This window comes from Melospiza georgiana, chromosome 3, assembly GCF_028018845.1.
Source record: "Melospiza georgiana isolate bMelGeo1 chromosome 3, bMelGeo1.pri, whole genome shotgun sequence".
NCBI classification, from domain to species: domain Eukaryota; kingdom Metazoa; phylum Chordata; class Aves; order Passeriformes; family Passerellidae; genus Melospiza; species Melospiza georgiana.
In genome coordinates, this window is record NC_080432.1 from 104,000,733 (window position 1) to 104,023,980 (window position 23,248).

The following is a 23,248-nucleotide window of genomic DNA, read 5'->3' on the forward strand; positions in this document are numbered from 1 at the left end:
AGCCCCAAAATAATAAGTAATGTCTGCTAGGTAGCCAAAATTGCTGGCTATCTTTTCAGCTTTTCAGCCCTATCCCACTTCAAATAAACGTATGCAGTTGGTAATTTCCCTAGCTATAGCACGACCTCATGGAAAAGAAAAGAAAACCACATGTAATGCTACCTTTTGATGGCTGTCTGCAGGTAGAATTGCCAGTGAATTCAGTCCCAGTGATACCAGCTGAGTATTCTTGTGGCTGACACCTTTGTGAGTCAGGGTTCCTCTTACCAACCTTGTGTATCTACCTGCAGAGAGTACCTTACAGAAGAAAATTGTTTTAGTTAAAGAAATGAAGGATAACTAAAAGAGATCCAGATAAAAGAAGAAAAAAATCTTCTCTCTTATTCTGTTCCTTTAAATTTAAGAGCATCTTCTTGGTCAGGCCAGTGTATCCAGAAATGTCTTACTAAACTACAGAAATAATGGAGGGAAAGGGAGAAAGAGTAGAGTGGAATGCTTTTGACATCACTATTTACACTTCAGCTTCTATTTTCCTTTGTGGCTTGAATCCGATCCTGCTTGAACAGATTTTTGAAATACGCTCTCAATACTTATTCAAAGGTCCTTACAAATGTTCTAACAAAATTCCTTCTGGAGCAGCCACCCTGCCTTTATTTTCCTTTGCTGGGGAATTTATTCTGTGGTGACCTCTCTCCCTAGCTTGCAAGGAAGAGGGCATTTAGGCACACTGGGCTGGGCTCTGACTCTTTACAAAATCAATACAAGATCTTGCTTCATTTAACACCAATCTATTGGGTTGGTGTAAATTGGAGAATGGAGACAAGGAGAGGAGTGATCCCACAAGATTGCTTTCTTCCAGCACTCTGTGCTTGCTTTCACACTCTGTCACAGCTGTCTCTTGAGGCTAGCAATTTTGATAAGATGCACTTTATGATTTAACAGTTCACAGGATGTTTTATAAAATGATGCATGGTACAATACATCAGAAAGGAAGCATTATGTATTTTTCTTTTCTGTTTTGTGGATTTCATTGTTAAGGGACATCTTTTTTCAGGTAGATGGCTCACAAATAGATATGCTTGTGTGCAGTAAATACCAGAACTTTTCAAAAGTGTCATTAAATTAACCCTCCTGTCCCTGAAGACCTGTTGCCTCCACTGGGATGGAGAAATTATTTGCTGACAGATGCAACAACTGAGAATAAAAAACATTATTAAGACACAACCGAGATACTTTAATACCCAGCCTGTGTTAGTTCTGAGCATGGGTCATGGACACAGAAGGAGAATGAATTCGAAATGCCAGGATGAGAGAATTTCTTCTTCTAGGCAAAAATGTGTAAAATGAAATACTTTGGTTAATCACAACATAGCTCACATTGATTTTTGTCCCAAATAATAAAGAATTTCAGTTGCATATTTCTGACATCAAAGAAGGAATAAAGACACTTAAATATGAAATACAAAATTCATGTATATAAATGCATGCATATAAAAATGCATGCATATAAAAATAAAAATTGCATGATAATTTATATTCAAACATATAATGTAATATGTTTGAAGTATTTAAACATATGAGATTAAATATAATGTTTGGACTAATTTTTCTGCCTTGGTTAGTATACATTTAACACTACAAGAGATTTTTTGCTTGACTTAGTATATGTGCAGTCATAGCTGATAAGCATTTCTTGATTTATTAGTTTATTTAGACCTATAAGACCCACTTGTATGAATATGAGGTCATATTCCGGTAGACTTAGATTTCAAATATTTTTTCAATAATTTTCTCTAAGTTTAGCTTTAAATTTTTTAAAATGGGCAACAGGACATGCTTTAGAATAATTCTAGAAGATGATGCCTTATACTTAGTAATGCAAAGTGTAATTACAAGAAGGCATCTTTGGCATGGGCTTCTTCCTTGATGCTTCCTTTGTAGATTTTGAGAGATTGCATTTAAGTGCATTCATGGGTTTTGAGAGATGGCATTTTTCTACCATCTCACATGAAAAAAAGTAGATAAGAAATTGAATTGAATGAACTCTGAGTGGACACAAAATGACAATCTAAAGAAATAAGGAGGCTGTTTTCCAAACACATAATTCAATGCTCCTGATTTATTTTATGTAATGCTAATATCTGACTTATTTCAGGTTTTGTTTACAGCTTAAAGCTTTGGCCTGTTCTTGTTTGTGAACATTAGGACTGCTGGGGCAGTAGTGGTCGCTGTCATAGGAGGAACTCATGTTGTGATCAGGGACAACAAATGAACACATTGGAACAGACCAAGGACTGAGTGCTTTGGTTTCAGAAAGGACTCTTACAGGTTCTGTCTGCTCAGTAAAGCTTTGCTGAGTTACTTATTCTCTGACTTCTAAATGCAGATGATTGGTTTATTTTTTCATACAAAATTAAGCTCTACTATTGAACTGAATGTATGTATATTAGAAACACATTTGCATAGGTTTAATGTATTATTTTATTCAGTTATACTTACTTTATTTCTATTATATTGATTTAGAATTATTTAGTTACCTGTTTATATGAAAAGTACTTTTTTATTTGCAGAGGTCTTTTTATTTCTATCCATGACCGGGGTCACATTGCTACAATGCTTAAATCCTGGCCAGAAAGTGTCATCAAGGTAAGTAAAGTTTTAGGTGCATACAAAGCTGATGCTGATGCAGTTTTGTAACCAAGATGAATTGGTTAAAATATTTTTATGAGCTTTTTATCAGTTTAGATTTTGGTGATTTCTTAATTCATTTTTTCAATAGAAAGAATCCTATTATAGCCAATATTTGAGACATTTAAACACTTTTTTAGCTATAGGTGTCCTTTACTGATAATTGGTCAATTGCATTGAATGTTATGTAAAAAAGCACCCTGAATGCTTTTTCTGCATTTCAGGAAATCAAAACATGGTTGAGGTAGGAAGGTGCTCATCTAGGCCATCCTCCTGCTCAAACGAGGTCAGCTAGGACAGGTTTCTCAGGGCTGTGTCCAGCCTTTGAGTTGTGAGTATCTCCAAGGGTAGAGACCCCCACATGATTCTTGGCAACCACACTCTAGAGTTTAAGTAATAGTTCCCCACTTACAGTACTTCATGATCTCTCTTAAAAAAAAAAAAAACCTTTAATTTCCAACTAAAATGGCTTGCTACTGAGTATGACGAGAAAATTATTGTGTTGTCAGCTGTTTGCCATACTGAGCACTTCTCTCCTTTATTATGAAATTTCTTATTAGCATAGACAGTTTTTGGGGATTACTAAATTATTATATTTCTTGTCAAGGAGAACACATGCTTCCTGATATGTGTAGGTATGATGGAGTGTGTTATGTACTCAAGGGAGGAAGACACAAATCTTTGAAGGGTAAGAACCAGGTGCTTGTAGACAGCCATGACAAAGGCCAGTAGGAGTGACTGGCTCTGGTTCTGCTGAAAACAGACATGACAAAACCCAGGAGTTTGTGGTTCTTCTTTTTTTGTGGATAATTTCCTTTCCCTTCCAATTCTGTTTTCATACTGTTGACAGAAAAATGTGAGCGGGAACAATGCCAGTTCTCTTGTAATGTAATACTAAATACTAAATCCCTTGTGTATTCTTAAAAGTTTTATGTGAAAGTCCCATTTAGAGTGAAGCAAGGGTCTAAAATAGTGTAACAAAACCACAGTAAAATATAATAGAACAATTTTTTGCCTTTGTTGTACTGTTGCTTTAATTGCAGCTGTTACAGTTTATACATGTAAAATAAAAAATTATGGTAAGAGAATAATGGAATACTTGATACATACAAGCAAGGAAGTGATTTTTACAATGCCTTCATTTCTTCCTCCAGGCTATTGTGGTGACTGATGGTGAACGTATTCTTGGGCTTGGAGATCTTGGCTGTTATGGAATGGGCATTCCTGTTGGTAAACTGGCACTTTATACAGCATGTGGAGGAGTAAAACCTTATCAGTGTCTACCAGTGATGTTGGATGTGGGAACAGATAATGAGGTAACTCCTTTTCTGAAGTGTAGTGAGGGGTTTTGTTACAATACTGGCTTGATTCTGTGCAAACAGAAAAATTGTAAGGAAAATGTCTCATCCTAATATACAGTGTAGCTATACTCATCCTAATGTGCAGTGTGGACTGTTCTGTAATATTTATGTAATTAAGGACACTGTTGTGCTTCATACACTGCACATGTTAAAATATGGTGTGGGAAATTTGGTCTCAAGAAGAGGAGGGTCATAGAGTTAAAAATATAATTCAAGGCAGTGTTCATTCTCCAGTTCTGTCACAGAATTTCTCTACAGTGTTTTTTGATGTGAACTTTGAATTCAGATTCAGAATAACTATTTCATTTTGGTGAAATGCTTGAGGCTGTAGTCTGATCTGTGCTGGTAAGGGGTGTCTATGTAATTCAGTTGTGTGTTCCCTTTAGTTATAAAAAGCACTGTAAATTTTTCCCAAGTGAGGTTCTAGTGCTTCACGTAGGTGGACCTTACCCTCTTTAACTTGGCTTCCCATTTGTGTGAAATTCAGAGATTTAAACTTGTTGAGAATTAACTCTTTTCTTTACAGTACTCTTGGGATTACTGGTTAATTACTTGGCCTTGATCTTCCCCTTTTTTTTGTCTGAAAGAATACTGCAATACTTGAAGACTCTGAATGATGTCAAACTAAAAAGAAAACCACCTGCAATGTATTTACGCTTTTGTAGAAGTAAATATATTGTATTATAAGTGATACATGTGTTAAACTTTATGCATGATAAATGTATCAGAGATTTATGTGTAGTATAGCTAAACAAAGCATTCCTGCACCAGTAAATTTAGCTGGAGCTTCTGGATTGTTGGGTTGGGTGTGTGCATCTTCAGCTTTATACACACACCCTCCCCCCTGCCCCAGTGGGGTCATTTAGACACTGCATGATGAAAGCATTACTGAACAAGGAATGTCTGCTCCCCTCTCTCTCTGTCCCACCAGAGAGAGATGCGTCTGAGCACTGTAGCAAGAAGCCATATCAATTCACATATAAGTCTCATTAGCTATAAAGCATTTTTAGTTTTGGTTTGAGCAGTTATTTTGGTTTTGAGCAGTCGGGCCAGTTTTGTAATCCATTAATGAATGTTTCTCGGCAGTTAATGGCTACTTCTGTTACTTCAGTAGGCTTTTCATTTTGCTTTTATGCTTGTGTTTCATTGTAATTTTAAATTTTGTAGCATATTATTTGCTTGAAAGATATCAAACATCTATATATACACACAGCACAGCAAAATGGGCTTCTTTGTGTTACTAGCCCAACTTTTATGTCACTGTTCTTGTGATTAAGCATTGAGTTCAATGTCTGTGAAGGAGTGGCACACAAAGTATTACGATGTGCATAAAATTTGTGTGACCTGAAGTTTGATGCTCAGAAATACATTCTGATCAGGAGATCAGGAGGATGCCTTTTGTTGGTTTTTGTTTTTTTTTTTTTTCATTTTGGGATATGGCTTCTTATTAGGACCATAGGGAATGAGACCTCTGAATTTGGCTCTTGGGTTGGGAACAGGTGTGACTTTGTTGCTGTACCCCTAAACTGATTACATGACATGGGCCTGATAGTATTCATTAATGGGAGCTTGGATATAGTTCTCAGGCTTTTTATCAAAGTCAGGGATCCTATGACACCATCTCTCTTAGTTTCTTCCCTCAGCACCCTTTCTCTCACCAGTGGCACATCCCCGTTCCCTCCTTAACAGTTATGTTCATGTAACCAGTTGATGAGTCACTGTAGAGAACTGAAATGACCAAAAAGCATCCACATTTTGCTGGCTAAGCTGATTATATTAGGCCAAGCTGGCATGGAATTGCAATGCCTTATCTTTAAAGCTAAACCTCTTGAGCAAATAAGTGTATTTTTAGGCTGTATTTTCTTAGTCTAGTCAGGATTTTCCATAGTAAGACACAACAGAAATCACTCTTGCAACTTGTGCATATATAAATAATAATTATGTTGAACATGCTTTTTAAAAGTGCAGATGTTTTCCATTTAGATTAATTCCTTCTCCCATTCTGTGGGGGTCTCTCTGCTTCAAAGGAAGTTTTAAAAATGTACTTTTGGCAACTATAATGCGGAGGTGCACAACCTGCAAATTTTCCAGAAAGATTAATTCTTATTTAAAAGCAGGTGACAAAAAACCCCAACTTCACAAACTCTCATCCTATATTGTTTTGTTGTGTACAGAACTCAAACAACAAACTTTGAGGAGCAACTCACTCAATTTGAGATGGTTATTATTAAAGTCCTTGTTACTGTTAGTTTGAGCAGAGGTATTTTTAACTAGGATATTATCCTGTTACTCATAAAATCAAGGAGAGAAAAGAGAAGCACGTAGAGCATTTTTATACAGTTGCCTATATAATAAGCAAGAGAAATGGAAACTGCTTATTTATGGTTAAAAACTTGACCTAGCAGAAAGTCCCGTGTGACCAAGCCAGTAAATGGTTCCATGTAGTCAGTGTGGGACTGAGTGTCCAAAAGAAGCAGTGTTGACTGCTGCCAAAAATAACAGGCCTGTTTTGTAAGGTATTGACAGGACAAGTAATTACTGAGGAGCATTTTTATTCAAAGCGTTTAAAATATTATTTGGAGTACTGCTAGTTATTTACTACAAACCATGGCAATCTCACTGCAAGTTATGCCTTACCAGGAGCTGTGTATATTTCAGGTGTGAGGGTGGTGCTTCTTAGGTGGGATTTCAATGCAATGAAAACATACTGAGGCATTAGTCTGAGTGCTGATATGAAAGTGTTGGAAATCCTGAGGTGGTATGACCTCTGGATCCCAAGTGTCCATCTAATTTTGCAGAGATATATGTTAAATCACCTTGCAATGTTTAAAGAGATAGACTGTGGAAAAAAATGAATAATTGTCAAGATATACACAGCTGCAATTTTGTGGAGATTTACCTGAAACACATGTTCAGCACTGGAAGAGGGATGGTTTAAGAGGATGGAAAGAATCAAGCTGGATCAAAGGGAAACAGTTAAACATCAAAATTGGAGTGGTGATTGTTTTCTGCTTAAAATATGTGAATAAACTCTCACGAAATAATGTTGAGACAAACCTTGTGTAGCTAACAATCAGTCTGGCTTACAGGGATGTGAATACTGGCAGTTTAATAAAATCAACCAATCAGCAAAGCCTAGTAATAGAAACCAAGGTCAGAAACTATCTTTATAGGCAGTAAAAAAGCAAAAGACCCTAAAGAAAAGTAACTTAATGAAAATAATTATGAATAGTAAGAATGAGGTTTTCTGTTTTTCCTGATGCTTTTCCTTAGTGATGGTACTTATGGAAGTATTAGATGTCCCTATAAATATGGTAGATACTTCTTAAATGTAAATTTTATCTATCTTGGCAAAAATTCCTATTTCCCATTTTATTAATAGCAAATGAATATGTTGAAAAACTTCGAAAAGTTTGTCAAGTTCCTTAAATCAGAATGTCCAAATAATGCTTTGTCAGTCATTTAAAAAGAAATAAAATGTGATAAAAGCTTTCTTTGTACCATGCTGGGCTGTGTGTGGAGGAAGTGCTAGTTTTTTCTTAGGTGTATCTGGGATGAATTTAAAAAAATCAAAAAGATTAGATTAAAGGTAAGGCTCTTAGTGAAAATGCAACGATCCTGGTCCAATGAGAGTTTACAGAATTTTGGCTGACTTAGTTTTTTACCCGTGAAAGACATTTGAATTCTTACTTCTTCTTTTAAGAAATAAGGCTAATGAAAAAGCAAAGCAGGCCTCCTGTGTTACTGGAGAAAATGCAATTTAAAATATGTATTTCTGTGAAAAATAATAAAATACTTGTGGGTTTAAGGTATCTCAGGATTTTTTTCAGCTCTGAAAAGTTCAATATCTTTATCAGTGACTTGGAGGCAATATTTTATTGTTCAAGGGTCACAAAAAGAGACATGGTCTTGTTAAAGTACTATTTCCAGACAGAGGAGTAATGAAATCTAGCAAGACTGATGCCTTGTGTTACATAGAAGTCAAACCAATGGTGAAAGGGTTTATTTTGACCATAAAAATTTTAATCTAATACTGGATGCTTAGCAGAGGAATGAGAACTGTGTTTATTTGATACCTTAGAAAAGGAGCTTTGACAAGTTCATGGCTGCCAGACCAATTCTAAAGTAATCACATGTGTAAATTCAATACTGGCAGCGGCCAGTTGTGGGAGATTTGGAAAGATTGTGTGTTAGTTTTAAATTTAAGCCATTTACCATAAATTTTAGTTCAGGTAGAAAGCATCCAGCTCTTTCAAACAGTACCTTTACACAATGTGGAAGAGCCAGGACAGCTCATATTGAAAGGACCTTTACACAGAGTTTCTAGCAGAAGACATCGTGGTGCTCTGAGCACCAGCACAGTGCCATGTGGATTGCTCAGGGGTCTGAGATCATTCCAGCTGCAGTGGCTGCAAAGAAGCTGGACACACAAATATTCTCTTGCCCTGTGTAGACACAGCTAAAAAGCTGATGGGTCACATATATGTACCCTTAATGTGCAGATGAATGACAATGGCCAGTTTGCTTTTAAAAAATGTGTTTCTGAGCTGTTGGTCTCTTCTCCAAACTAAGAAGGGATAGCATGAGAGAAAATGGCCTCAAGCTGTACCAGGTGGGTTTTAGATGGGATATTAGGAAGAATTTCTTCACAGAAAGGGTTGTTAAATGTTGGAACAGACTGCTCAGGGAAATGGTAGAGTCCCCATCCATGGAGGTATTTAAAAGCTGTGTAGCTGTGGTGCTTAGAGACATGGTTTAGTGCTGGACTTGGCAGTGCTGGGTTAACAGTTGGACTCACTGATCTTAAAGGTGTTTTCCAACCTAAGTAATTCTATAATTCTATGATTTAAGCACTGAAAAGTGCACAAGAGGGAGAAATATGCGGGGCAGCTGCTAGGGCGGCTATTCCTTCCTCTGCGACACTTCAGGGACTTGTGGGTTGCTATTTCAAGTTGTTTCCTGCATGCTTGCTTTGGAATATTGTTTTCTCTAAACTTACTAAAATATTGAAGTACAGGAATGTGATGGTTCTCACAGTTGCCCTAAATAGGTCAATGAGCATGCCCAGGCTGGCAGTTCCAACTCCTCTGGAGGAATGACAGGCATCTGTGCTGGAATATACTGTCCAGAAAAGCTGAGGTGCAAATTCAGGCTCAGCTTTTCAGCTTATCCTAGCTAGCTTTCTGTATTTCCCCATATTATTTCCAATTGTTGTAAGAATTAGTAGTAGCCTTCCAAGATTCATATTCTTAAGGAGGACCTACATATAAATGTGCAAATGAAAGCTGATGAGAAAACAGAAACAAAACTGCTTTTATTATTCATATTTCAACCAAAATAGAAACCTGGACAGTAGAAAACTTATTATAGAGGAAACCTGCAATTTCATACCTTATCAATCCAAAAATATAGATGTGTCAAGTAAATAAATTGTGCAGAGCTGCAGAGATTTCTAAATAAAAGACAATACAAATTGGCATTCATATGTAGAGTAGTGCCACTTCTGCACTTCTTCTTAAATGTAGTAAATGTGTAATGGGAATGAGTATGCTCTCTTTATGAGATTAATGATTTTAAATTTAAAATTTTAAATTTATTAATTTATGATTTTAAAAAGGTCCTGTTGCCTTCCCCTTGAATGATGATTGTTAGAACTGGAGACATTTCAGTGACAGTTTTACTGTAACATAGCAATAACATTTCCTGAATTCTATGAATAGAGGTTAGTCCTCTCTATATAAAAAGAGTCTATTTTTGTATCTGGTGCAATATGAGAATCTCATTTCTAAGTTATATTCTCCAGTGTGCTCCCTAGTAGTTTTGCATATTTCTGCAATACAAATGACACTATGTGTGATCAAAACAGCTTTCCAGATGTGCAGCTTTTAATTTAGGTGTGTTGAAATGTTACTGACCAAATTAAAATGGGTGATGGAGAGAGGCTTTTTTTACATGCTCCCAAAATAGTCAGGCCAAGGAAAGTGCTCAGAGGTAATGCTGTGGCTCAGCTGTGCTGACTTCCAAGCATTAATTAATTAATAATAGTTAATTAATTAACTATTTATGAAGTAAATATTCTGTGTATTTTTTATTTTTTGATTGCTGCCTGTCTGTGCCAGTCTTGTAGGAGATAACTGCACTTCCCTATAACAGTTAAGTTTTTTTTTTTTACAAGTGGATTTTTTCCCAGTAGATCTTGCTGCTGTACTGCCTTCTCTGGTAGTATACAGTCAGCACTTGATGAAGGGAGAAAATAGATGACCATTCCTTTCTCTTCCCCTTTCTGAACTTTGAGTTGGCAAGAAAACAATGTGATTGGATGCTAATTTCTCTAGAGTCGGTGTCATGAGTAATTTTTTCCATTCTCCAGTGTTAAGAAGTATTGAAAAGTAATATGATATTTGAACTTAAAGTCCTGTCTAGCCCATTGTGAAGGAGAAAAACTGCTTTATTTAGTCAGAATTGGTAGTCTCCTTTTAAATTTAGTCAGTTATTTGAAGTGGACTGAGTTTGTGTTAGAAGAGGGAATGAACACTGATTTTATAGATGCGTGTTCTAAAATTGAGGGGTTTACTGTTATCTTTCCAGTATGTTTCAAAAGATCCATGTCTAAAATAAATATGGCATCATCAATCTCTCCTATACATGCTTTATTTAAGTAACATGAACACCTGGAACTGTGCCAGCATCCATAGTACACTTGCAGGCTTAAAAAATGCTCTGGAGAAGGGATGGCACTTACATCCAGGCCCACCATTTTCCCTCAGTGCAGGGCCTGGTGGGTAACATGTTTGAGTGGATCTCGAATATCTGGCAGCTGATGTTCTTCTGTAATATTTGAGAGTTTTCCTTTTCTTGCTTTTTAATGCTCTTATTGAATAGCTACAATATGTCTGTAATACATTCACGACTTGAAAATTTCATAAGTTATTTTTACTCTGTGCTTTAACTCAGATGGGTTGAGAATATGTAAGTGTAGTAATAAATCTAGATTTAATAGTAATCTAGTTTTATGTAGTAATAAATCTAGATCCAAGATACTGAGATTTCCAGTGTGCTTCAGTCTTCTAAATGCAACCTCTTTGAGTTTGTCTTTTGTCCCTAGCCTTCTGCAATTTTTTAATTACTACTTCTTCTGTATCTTCTGTCTTACTATGTATTTCCATGGCTATATTAAACCTTCAAGAAAATTGTGTAAAAATGTCTTGTGCTTCCTAGGAATGCATTCCACTAATGATATATTAAGGGAGCTGAAACACAAAACATTGCCTACCCCTTTCATGAAGTAATTGTGCCCAGAGGGGAACAGCATTTCCCACAGTATTTCGAGCTGTTAAAAGTTTTGACTTACTTTCAAATGTAGAAGATCATTTGCTATTCTTTACCATGGTGTTCCCAGGGGAGCATAGTGCATCTCCTCTCTTGTTTTCATTTAGCTCCTTTTCTCATATTTTGTTAGGCATACATCAGCAGCTCTGAGTACTAGTGCTTTTACCAATAAAACTCAAATATAAATGGGCCTGGATTTTAAACATTTATTCTCTTTAAATATTTTTCTTTGTTTCAGAATATGTACACTATCAGCATTTTCTTTAATGTTGCAGTCACTTGTAATGGTCTTTGTTCTTTACTATTGCAGTAGAAAGGCATTCTGTGTTTACATTACTACTGTTATGGTGCTCATCTTCTTTTACCCTAACAGAGGGTGAAAAATACCTTGATCCTCATTTCCTGTCAGTAGCAAAAGTACTTACAGTCCTTTCTAAATACATAAAAAAAACAATGAGGAAAGATTTCTTTTTTCACCTGGGACTTACTGTAGTTATTATACAGCAAAACATTACTGCATTTTAAAAAATTCATCCAGTTGTTCCTTGTTCCAGTATAATTAAATTAAAGGAGACTTTCAAGTATGTATGATCTTTTTAAGATGCATGTTGTATAAAATAATATATTGTTGCATATTTCAGTGCCAGATTACATCCACCATCATTCTAAATTGCCTTTCCTAAAGTTCTCTTATGCTTTCATAAAATACTAAAGATGTATTTGCAGTCTTCTTGTAACCATCCAGCCTTTCCATGTTGCCTATGTACTAAACCCAAATCTAGACTTTTCTGGTATACCCACTTAGGCAGCAATGTTTCTTTCTCTTTCTTTTCCATACTTTGAGTTAACTGGAATGGACAGTTATAATCTTGTGTTTGAATTATTAGTCTTGAGAGTCTGGAGCCCAATGAGGAAAGCTCAGAAAGACTTAAAAAGAGATGTGGAGCCTGTCATCTTAACTGAAGCTAATCATCCTAAGCTAATTTTGTAAGGGGAACAGGTGCTGCTTCTTGTAGAGGAACTGTCTTAAATGGGTCTGATAAATTGTATTTTAAAATAATTTTTAATATTTTTTTACTTGTTGACTATATAAAGAGCCTAGACTAGTTTAGATGTAGAAGTATCCAGTATAGGTTCTTAAGTTAGCTAACATGAATTCATATTCAGTTTGCACTTCACTTGCCTCTCTCTGCATCTGATATGTGGTTACTGTGTGACTCAGGGGACTTGTACAGAGACTGAAACTTGGTTTTGAACTTATATCAACCTCTTATTAAACAAACTCTTGTTATCTTTGAGAAGTGTCATTCTACTGCTCTGTGAGAAATGCCATTCCACTGCTTAGTGCATGAGAAGACCTCAGCAGTTGTCTGCTACTTTTGATCTATTTTCATCCTTTAAATATTGTCCTTTTGGCTAGGAATATATGGTATTCTTTTTCTGTGACTGTTATTTTATTATTGTGACATTTGCTATTTATGATTATTTTTTTTGTGCAATGTTCTATTTCGTTAGACCACAAAAAATGTGTGACAAAACTAGGTTGTGCCTTAGATTTTCGTGTTTACCAAACAGTGTGTTGGCAATGATTTTTAAGACCTGAGAAGCTGAAGAGAGGAGGGTTTTAGAAGAAAGAATGTAGGTGGTGACACAGTCACAGTTTCAGCTGACACTAGAGGGAACGAGCTGTGTACTTATGTTACAGGCATGTTACAGGCAGTTCTGTCAGTCCATTTAATTTCTTCTTTCTTCACTTTCCAGAGCAAGGGGATCTCTGAAAGAGGGCAGAAATGCATATCTGGAAATGCTTATTTTGGATAACATGCATGGCTATCCATAGACTAAATTGATGGCAGACTTTGTTTGAAGATACATTGGACATTTCCAATTCTTTATGCTCAGAAGACAGCAACAGATAGTGTTTATTTTCATTGGCTTTCACAGTAACTGCTGTCTGCCTCTTCAGCAATTTCACAGCAGTAGGGGAGACAAGAGAAGGAATGGGCATAAATATAGCTATTATCACAAAAGGTGGGAAAATTTTTATTATTTATGGCTCCACATAAGACAGCCTAGCATCTGGGACAAAGCTTGTCACGATTGAGTTTTAAAGGTGCTCTTACAAATGTTGGCCTTGCACTAGCAAGTGTACTTTGTGCACAGAATGACTTCTTATTTTTTTTTGACTAGTGATGTGACAGATATATAGTTGTGATGCCAGCACCAAAATAATATCAACATATTTTTTCAGTCTAGGGGACGCTGTTGATGGGACTTGTTGATGTCGGAGGAGGTCCAACCCATTTGGCTCTAAGAAAGAAAATGTCTGAATGTTGGCACAGGAGACAGGGATGTCAGGGTCAAAGGAAAGACCATGTGGAAATAGCTTATGGAACTGAATGAAGTAAATAGATATAAGTTTATTACAACTGAGGAGAGGTCAAAACAAGTGGTAGAGATTTATAGTTACATGTGAATAAAAAGAAAACCAGACACCAAAATATCAGAACTGTTGGTGTAGAAATGAGATATACTGGTAACCTAGAACAAGATTTTCAGTTTTGTAAATGCTATCTGTTGATATGTTAAAAATCTGTTCAGTCTGATGTACTTGAGACACTCTGCTGTCATAATGTGCGAGCTGATACAATATTAGCAAAATCCTCTTTGTATGTATAATATTAAATATGAGTGAAAAAGTTCGTTGAAGGTTTTTTTAAGGCTTATGTTATCTTTGTAATTTTTCCAATGAAGGAAAATTATTAAGATGGCATTCTTCTGAATACTACTAATTAATAACAAGCCTTTGATGGTGTCATCTTCAAAACAATTAGTTTTTACTCTTTGCTGTTTCACTTTGTTGGTGGTTTGCTTTTTGAGTTTGTTTGGGGTTTTTTCTGTATTTTTGTCTGCTTTTGAAAGCTGGATGAGTCCTTATAATTAGATATTCCAGCTACCTATCCTAAACAAAATTTTTAAATGGAAGTGCATGAACATAAAGGGAATGATGTGTGTTTCTCGCTTTGCAAAAACAGTATAGAAAAGTTAAATGTTTTAAAAGTGTTTGACCCATCCTAAGCAGCTGTATTTTATCACTCTCTTGATTAAGCTAAAAAATGTAATGTATTGAGATAGCTACACTCCTGTTAACTACAGGAAAAAAGAAAGAGAAATATTCTTTAAAGCATTTCACTGAGGCTAGAGTTGTCTTTTAGGGTACTATATAGGCTGCCATGAGCACTGCTTGGGCTCTTAAAGATTGTTGTTTGGCCACCTTATGTGATTTATTATGAGCACTTATGGCTGGACCTTCAAGTAGGTTTAGCATGTCATCCCTCATGTTTTTTGAGAGCAAGAAACTTCGGAAAGTTTGGTTGCAGTAATCTGTTTCTGTAGCTTCCAGTTCCCATTATCCATCAGCTGTATTTCAAAGTGTAGAGTATTATAAAATGTTTCTTGATGTGTGACAGGATATGTGACTGAGTTTTTAGTCATGTAGCAGCTAGGGTTCATGAAGAAGAAATTCTAGTCTTTGGGTCTGTGATGCCTGTAGTGGGTCAGTTGTGTAGGGAGCTTAATGGTCCATCTGAGCCTTTTCTGTGATTCAGTAAAAGCTTTTATAGAAAGTAGATATCAGGAGTTTTAGGAGATTTCCTGTGAGATTTCTTCTGAAAATTATATTAATAAAATAGATGAGATTTCTCAGATTTCTTTCTGACTATTGTTTGTATGTTAAAATATTAGTGATTACATGCAGCACAATGTGCTGAAGTCCTAAATGATGTTGGATTCTTCAGGACTATTGTTTTCTCAATAGGCAAATGATGAAGTTTTTCAAGAAATGCCACTGGCATGCAGACAACCATTTGTTTTCAGTTTTACTGTGTAAAAGAGTTATGCATGCTAAAATTGTGTCTGATGAAATGTTCCTCCAAAACCATGGTTCTGAGTATCTTCCAAGTTCCAACTCAAATTACAGGCATTTGTGGAATTGGCATTGTCCCTATCCCTCCAGACAGATGCTAACATCAGGAGAGGTCTCTCAGACTGTTAAACATAATGCAGAGTGTTTAGCTTGTTATTTTGCTTTGTTTTGTTTTCTTAAAATGCACAATGACTTACCCTCCTTGTTCTCCTTGCTAATTCTGCTAGATATGGTTCTAGGTTTGAAAACACCTGTAAGATCGCTGGGTCGCACTGTTAACCCAGCACTGCCAAGTCTACCACTAAACCATGTCCTGAAAGTGCCATATGTACTTTTAAATACTTTTAAATACCTCCAGGAATGGGAACTCAACCCCTTCCCTGCTTCTCAGCTTGTTCTAATGCTTGAGAATCTGTTCTGTAAAGAACATGCACTTCATCCATGGTGACAGTACCCTGTTCATAGAAAGCATTCCATTATTTTCAGATTGGCACAATTAGCACAGGAAATGAATCTTTCTATACTTTTCCTCAATATTTTTCCAAGATCAGAAATTATTTCCCCTTCATCCTAGTAATCTTATAACCTTAGTTATGAGCTGCTTGTGACAGCTGCTGCTTGGTGCAGAAGTTAATGCAGATTTAGAAGAAGGACTTGATGAATCTCTATGGTGCTGATACACAAGCATGCTATTAGTAGAACTCTGGTGCTTTAAAGATCAGTCTAACAAGGAATTTATTATGTTCGTTTTGAAGCTAATTTTCTGTAATGGAAGATGTTGGCACAATTGTATATTTAGAATTGAGCTTTTTAGGTTTTCATTTTCTAGTATGAAAAACTATCAAGCTAACTTGATTGCTTTGAAGGCAGTTTTTTCTTTTTTCAATTACAGTACCTTCATAAATAACATCTAATCCAATCCTCAGGAAAATGCCTTATTTTCTCCTTATGAACAGGGAATGACTCATGATGGCCATCCTCTGAAACCTATATCTAATAGTTTTTGAAGGTAAACTGGTTGAAAATAATCAATGTAAGCTGTTTGACCTAAAAAAAGGTTCCAACGGCATTTAAATTTCAGGGAAATACAATTATTTTTTTGCTTTATCTGTTGGCTGGCAAAGTTGTACTTGAGGTATGTTTCACTACTCAGCTCTTCCCAGGTCTTTCCTGTTTGGAAACTGCCATAAAGATCAAGGTTCACAGAGCAGTTTTTGCCATATTGTCCAAGTAAATTTACTGCACAAATTTTTTAAATATCAATGGTAACTTACTGAAAAGCTTTGTTATTGTTGTGTGAATCTGTTATACTGTGTGCTGGAAAAGTGAGCAGGTGGAACAAAAGCTAAATTGCTTTGAAAAAGATATAATTCATCTGATGTCAGATGAATTATTGCTTTGAAATTTTTTAAATTTTAGTATTCAATGAAAACTATGGCAATATATGGTTAGCGTAGCTGTAGTGTGTATTACTTGTAATTGTCAGAGCCCACTAAGTAGAGAGGTTCAGGTGTCATTGTGATATCCAGTTTGTTTCGAAAGGAACTTCTTGAGCATATGCATCATTAATGGACCACTGGCTGTAACTAGCTGTATGTTTCAAGCTCAGAAATCTTGAATTACATCTAAAAATCATAAGAGAAAATTTCTATAAAAGTATAACTTCTATAAAATATTTTATCATTCCCAGCATTTTGGAGTTCAGCTTTGAGAGTGACTCAGGTGTATGTAGGGATTCACACTAGAAGGCAACACTGCTCTCTGCCGCTGGACCATCAACAGCCCTTGAGCTCTTCATCCATCACTTGGTTCCACAAACTGACTCGTGGACACACACATGAGTCATGCCCCAAACACAAATGCATTCTCTGACTTGGAAGAGACAGCAGTCTTTTGAAAAACCTGAAAAATCAAATGCATGTTGCCCCTTGCTGCTGCAGCTTTCTGTCTTTGGATTTTGTACTTGGTGCTCCCTGCAAATGAGGGCTCACATAACCACACAGTTGTATATCTCAGGTTTGTTTGTAAACGTTACCCTCAGGGGGCTGGGTGCTCTTTAGCTTTGCGTGCTCACTCTCAGGAATGTGTTTGACTTCCTGGAGGAGCCCTTGTGGTACCCATGGCCCGGGATGGAGGGAGGCAGGCAGATGGTGCCGTGTGAGGGGGCTGGAGGCTTGTGCCCCCGGGCACCCGGCCACGGTGTGCCCGCAGCCCTCGCACACTGCGGCCTTTATTCAGTGCCACGGACATGCGCCGGAAACGTCCCACAGAATGTCCTTGGCACAGCCCGGCTCTGTGCAGTCTTGCTTGGGGATGGGCTGTGGTAATTTCATAGCGTGTTACAAGATTCCTTCATGAGGCATTCTTTCCAGCCATTAGAGGGATTTTTATTTTGTTGTTAAAGCTCTCTGGAGCTGACAGTTTTTCAGCTGGGCAAGGCTGTCTGCATGCGTGGGAAATCACTGGAATATAAGCGACAAGGTTCAGTGAGCATTCCAAACTACAACTGGTAATTCCTCTTCAGGTTAGAAATGAGTAAGCTCCCTGAGCAGAAGCAAGCACAGGATGTAAAGGTCACATTGACACTTTAGTAACTTTATGAAATTAAATTACGGGTTGGGCTTAATAAATGAAGCCTGTCTTTAAGGAGAAATAATTTCAAATGTCTAGTCTGGGTGTGCAAATCTATAGTATCATTATACATATATGAAAGAGAATATATTCTCTGTTTTTTTTACCCCAACCTTAAATTCTTTTAAGCAGAATTTTTAAACACCATAACTACTTTTCTGTTGCATTAGGATATTGCTTCACCAGAGTTTTAATAAATTTTTATATTTTAAGCTGTCTCAAAAATTCATAATACTCTTTGCTAATAACTTTATTCCATAGAAGTCATTCCTTTCAAGCACTGCATTCAAGATTGATTACAAAGGAGCACTATGAATGTATTATCTTTTAAACTCTTGACTATTGAAGGTCTAAAATTTTGTCTGAGCAGACAAGAGACAATTTTCAGTGATGTTTATACGCTTACAGGTGGGAAAATAGTAATTATAGTATGGCCATATCATTGTCTCTAAAGAACAGACAGCTGCTTGGTTTTGGTAAGGTGAGCACAGCTGAGATTGACTGTTAACACTCATCTCTGGTGTAGGGGGTTTTTCCTCCTTTTTTTATAGCTAGAATGACCCATTTTACCAACTTACCATAGAATACCAATTTTTGGCGTTCTGTGTTGGGATCTTATGTGGCATCATGTCCTGTGGAGGAGCCCATGGAGGAAAGTGAAGGACAAAGGGAGCTACTGCTCTGTATGCCTGTACCTTTTTTGGGGATGTCTGGATAAAGTATTAGCGGAGACTCCCAAAGATGAGATCTCCTTCTTTTAGAGAGAAACAGAGAGTAAGGCTCCTTTTATTCTTGTGCAAGAGGCCCCTTGCTTACATTTGCAAATGTGTTGATAAAGGTCTGGTGTTTAGACAGGAGGGGCTGTGATTTCTTAGTGAGTATGTCATATGGCTAGTGTAACTCAAAGAAAACAAAATCTCAGAAAAAATCTTTAGTTCTTTGATTATGCAACTTATTTTTGCAAAGTATTCTACACCCTCAAACCCAATTAGTAACATTCTACTCATCCAAAGTTCACTTAAAATTTGGAAACACAGAATTTGTTACACATTTTAAGAGCATCATCCTGTATTTGAGGCTTCAAAACAAGCTTATTCAAAGAAAAGAAAGGCCTTCTAGTCTACTATAAGTTGAAATCTTACACACTTTTAATGGCATGACAAACACTTTGCAGCTGTAAGCAGTTTTTGAAGGACAGAAAATCATGATTCAGCATGTTAGTGCTTCCAAGCTGAAAGTTTAAATGAATGCAGATTGATTACTGGGTGATGAGTATTGATGGAAGCTGAAGTTAAATCCACAACATTGGCATGTTCCTAACTGGCTGACTGTTTTTATTGGAAAAAGTTTCACATCAAGTGAAATTTCAATCTTGTGGAACAAAAATAGAAGTTTGGAATATGCAACTTTCCTGGAGAGCAGAAACCCTCCTTTGCTCACCAACCCTTGCCCAACCTGTTAAAACTGAGACAAGAAAGTTACAAAAAGAATTAAGAGTGTATTAATGTAAGAAAAATTTAAGACTTGTTAAAGCAGCGGCCTCCCCCTGGTGTTTTTGGTAACTGTGTGCCCTGTTAGATGAATCATCCTCTGAAATGTGTTTAATTTCTGGCATGTGGCATGTCTTTGTCCCAAAGCTTCAGATGTCCCATACAAATACAGTTCTCTTTTAGCTCTGTAATTGTGACTCTAGTGCAAATCATTTCCCATTGTAGAGCTGCTGGAGGGTTTTGGCATTTTAATGGCATGGGGTTAGTTGCTACTCTGAAGCATTACCATACACCAAACACTGTCTTAGTAGCACTGATTGGTTGTGAACTATCTCTGCTCCATCTTTGTCAGTGGAAAGGCTCGGGGTCTTGCAGATGTTCCCCTACAATTTTCCATGAAGCTGTTCACTGAAGTATGTATTTGTTTCAAAGAAACATCTCAGTGCCAAGTTTGGGAATAAATGACATTTCAGTGTGTTTGTGCTCAACTGATGAAATATTTAAGTGTGCAGTTTTCTGTTTCTCGCTGGTTTGCTTTTGTAGCTAAATTAGAGCCAGGTGCACAGCTCAGCCTTGCTTGAACTGTGATGGTTTGCTGATCTCTTTAAGTAAGATGGCATAAACGATTTACCTTTTTCTTAAAGCCCTCAAAGGTCATTACAGTTTTAATGTGCTCAGGTGGTGCTTCAAAGAACTTGTTATTTTGCACAGCTAATTCTAAATAGATCTACCTGATATTTCCACTACCACAACCAGAACTTTAAAAAAGCCCTTTATTCTTAGAAAACACTATTTCTGTTAAAGTTTGAATGTACCACATTGGTAAACCTAAATGTTTCAGAACTTTTTTTAGTCTTAGAATAAACATGTCTAAAAGTAAGCTGGCATCAACTTTTTCAGTGTCACATGATATGCATAACAAACCAACTAACCTGGGAAAAGGAGAGTTATGTTTTGAGAGAGATTTGATTTCCAAAAGCACAAAACAAAGTTTAAGCTTTGACAACAAGCTAGGTAACAAAAGAAACCCAAGTCATTGAGGAAAAGTACCTAATCATCGTGTCGTTTTGACATGCTCGATTGTACCACGAAACTTTTTTTTTTTTGGTAATCTGTTTTGAAAGCCATGAAATAGTTGGTAGCAAATGTTAATCTCTCAAGATGTGTGAACCCTCTAAAAAAAACAAGCACCACGGTCCTGGTTTGCATGGTGTTGACCTGAATAAGGGGATAATGTGCTTAAGCAGCTTATTCATTCTTCAGCGGCCTTTGGAAAGGGAGCGGCTCCACAATGGTTTGCCACTCAGGGCGCAGACGTGACCACTGTTCTTTTCACTTGCTGAATGTTTCATTCTTTTGTGTCCGCCACGGGTTTCTTCATACGTTGTTCCAAACAGGAGCATAAAGGAACTTTTTGGGGCTATTTCATGTCAAACTGTAACATTTGTTAAGCGGAATGCACTGAGCTGTAAAGGAATTCTGAACTCTGAGTATATAGCTGGCCAAGCTTTTCATCAGAGATGTGTCGCTGAATTAATTGTCTCTGCTTGTGAGACTTCCCAGGCTAGAGGTTTATAAACACTCCAGAAACACTGTAATAATTCTTTTAAATATTTCAGATTAAATTTCAGCATCAAAGATAGGTGAATAAACTCAAGCAATGGTCCTGTACATGGAACTGCTTTGGAGTTCTGAGTTTTTGTGTTGACTATAGATTTAAATGCTCACAGACATGAAAAATTGAGAAGTAGCAAAAGGAGTGTAGGAACTTACGTGTGTTTAAAGGCTGATTTAGCACTTTTTTAACAGAGTAATGTGATGCCTGTTTCTCTTGAACTTTCACAGAATCACTGCCCATCTAAACCGCCTTCTTGAAGGAATCAGACTGATTCAATCTGGCTGCAAAGTGTTTTAGAAACATGTATTCAGAATTTAAAAAATAAAGGGACCAAAGATTTGTTTTTCATTTTGAGCATTGTTTTATAAAATGAGAAAACAGACATTGCTTAATAAAAAGCTTGTGGAAGCTCTTTGAAAAGAGCAAATCAGTTTAGGAAGAAAAATTAGGAGAGTTGGAAAGGGATTAAGTTATTTATTCTGAATTGGACAGTGGAACATGCGGTATCCATGCACAGGACATGGAATAGCAGAAGCCTACTGGCATGGAAAACTGCAGCAATGGGATTTTAGAAGTGAGATTGCTGCTTCTGAGTCCTACCATGATGTTCCTGACAGAGGCTCCTGAGCTTGGCTGTTCTTCTTTCCAACCTTGTGTGCTCAATCTGGTGAGAAGTGTTAAACTCATATGGGCTCTCCAAAATTGCCTGAATATTTCCAGTTGTTAAAAAGTTAATTTGCACTTTGTGCAAATTCATACTCCAGATACATAAATTTATCCTTGATTTTTCAGGTTTTCTTGAGGTAATTTTTAATAACTAGAAAAACTTAAAATGGAAATGAAAAAATAATTTCAGAAATAGTTCTTGACTATAAAGTTTTAAGTGATTATATCAAAACAAGAAGACTATACAAAAGAGAAAATTACATTGACAAATACTAGATCAAACTCTTGCCAGTTTTTCCTGACGTATCTAGAGTAGGTACAGAATTATTTTGATTTTGCTGCTAGAATATTTAGCATAATGTGAATACAGAGGCAAAATTATTTCTGAAAAAAAATGTGCTACTTAGACAGTGTTGGTGAAGGGAATAACTAAAATATTTACAGTGTAATGATGTCACCTTCACTTACAAAGTAATTTTAATTTTGAACTTTATTTGTGTTTCACTTCAAAAAGCTGAACTAACAACTTCTGAATGGCTGTAAGTAATGTATTACAGATTGCTCTGAATTGGTGATTAATTTAGCAAGAAAATTCAGCTTGATTTTTTAAAACATTCTAATCTTATTTCTTGACATCTTTGTGGAAGTGGAGAGAACTGTGAGGGAGAGACAACCATCTCTATCTATAGGTCTGTATCAGGAACTTCCTGGGGAGATTTTAAGTTTCATACTGATTCAAATCATTCTTTAACAGGGGCTTGTGACCCTGAGGAATTTTTTTTTTTCAATTTTACAGTTTAAAACAAAGCTGGGATGGGAATTTAGGCACTTCTCTAAAATTCAGAAATAAGATTTCTGTTTCTCAGTCTGGGTCAGGAAGAGAAAGCTTTCCAGTCTTTTTGCTTAATTTTGCATTCTGAAGACTCTCACTTGGAAGACAAGTTGGTCTGTATTTTTCTTTACAATGTTTTTATAGTTGAAGCTGATGTATAAAAAATTTCTGCCTCCCTGTTGAGTTTACAAATTGTTTTTGGATGAAAAATATTTGGTCAAGCTTCCGACTATTCTGTGAGCTGTTTGGGCACGTGTGGGAGGATTGCACACTATAGACAATGGGAAAATTAGCTTATTTGTTTTCAGAGGCATGTGAGAAATAATAACAAAGAGTGTCTTTATACCTGAGTTCCTGGGAAAGCCAGTGGAAGTGTGACACTTGCTGTGGGGAAGTATAAATTTAGTAATTAGTAAGTTATAATTTGGAAATACATCAAACCTTCTAGTAGTGAAGACATGGAGTGATATAGCCTTGGTGTTTTTCTGGGAAGTACGGATCATAAAGCTAAAGAAAGAAGAAGTACAAGATTTAAGCATAGACAAATTCAGAAATCATATCCAACTGATGGAACATGGATAGCTGAAATTAAAAATTCTAGAATATAAACTGATAATCTAATAAGCTTGGAAGGAAAAGGGAATGGGTTGGTTATGTTTTGGCATATTAAATTTTAGAAAACTGCTCATTTTCTGAGTATCAGCTCAT

At 36.4% G+C, this 23,248-nt stretch overlaps 1 protein-coding gene across 2 annotated transcripts in view; it reads left to right on the forward strand.

Annotated features, from left to right (window-relative positions):
- Positions 1–23,248, forward strand: part of ME1 (malic enzyme 1) — a 154,925-nt gene that overhangs the window by 62,465 nt on the left and 69,212 nt on the right. For both annotated transcript variants that reach the window (XM_058020521.1, XM_058020522.1), the window contains exons 4-5: positions 2,571–2,646; positions 3,843–4,004. In XM_058020521.1, coding sequence (XP_057876504.1) covers positions 2,571–2,646; positions 3,843–4,004 — 238 coding nt within the window. The remainder of the gene's footprint in view (positions 1–2,570; positions 2,647–3,842; positions 4,005–23,248) is intronic.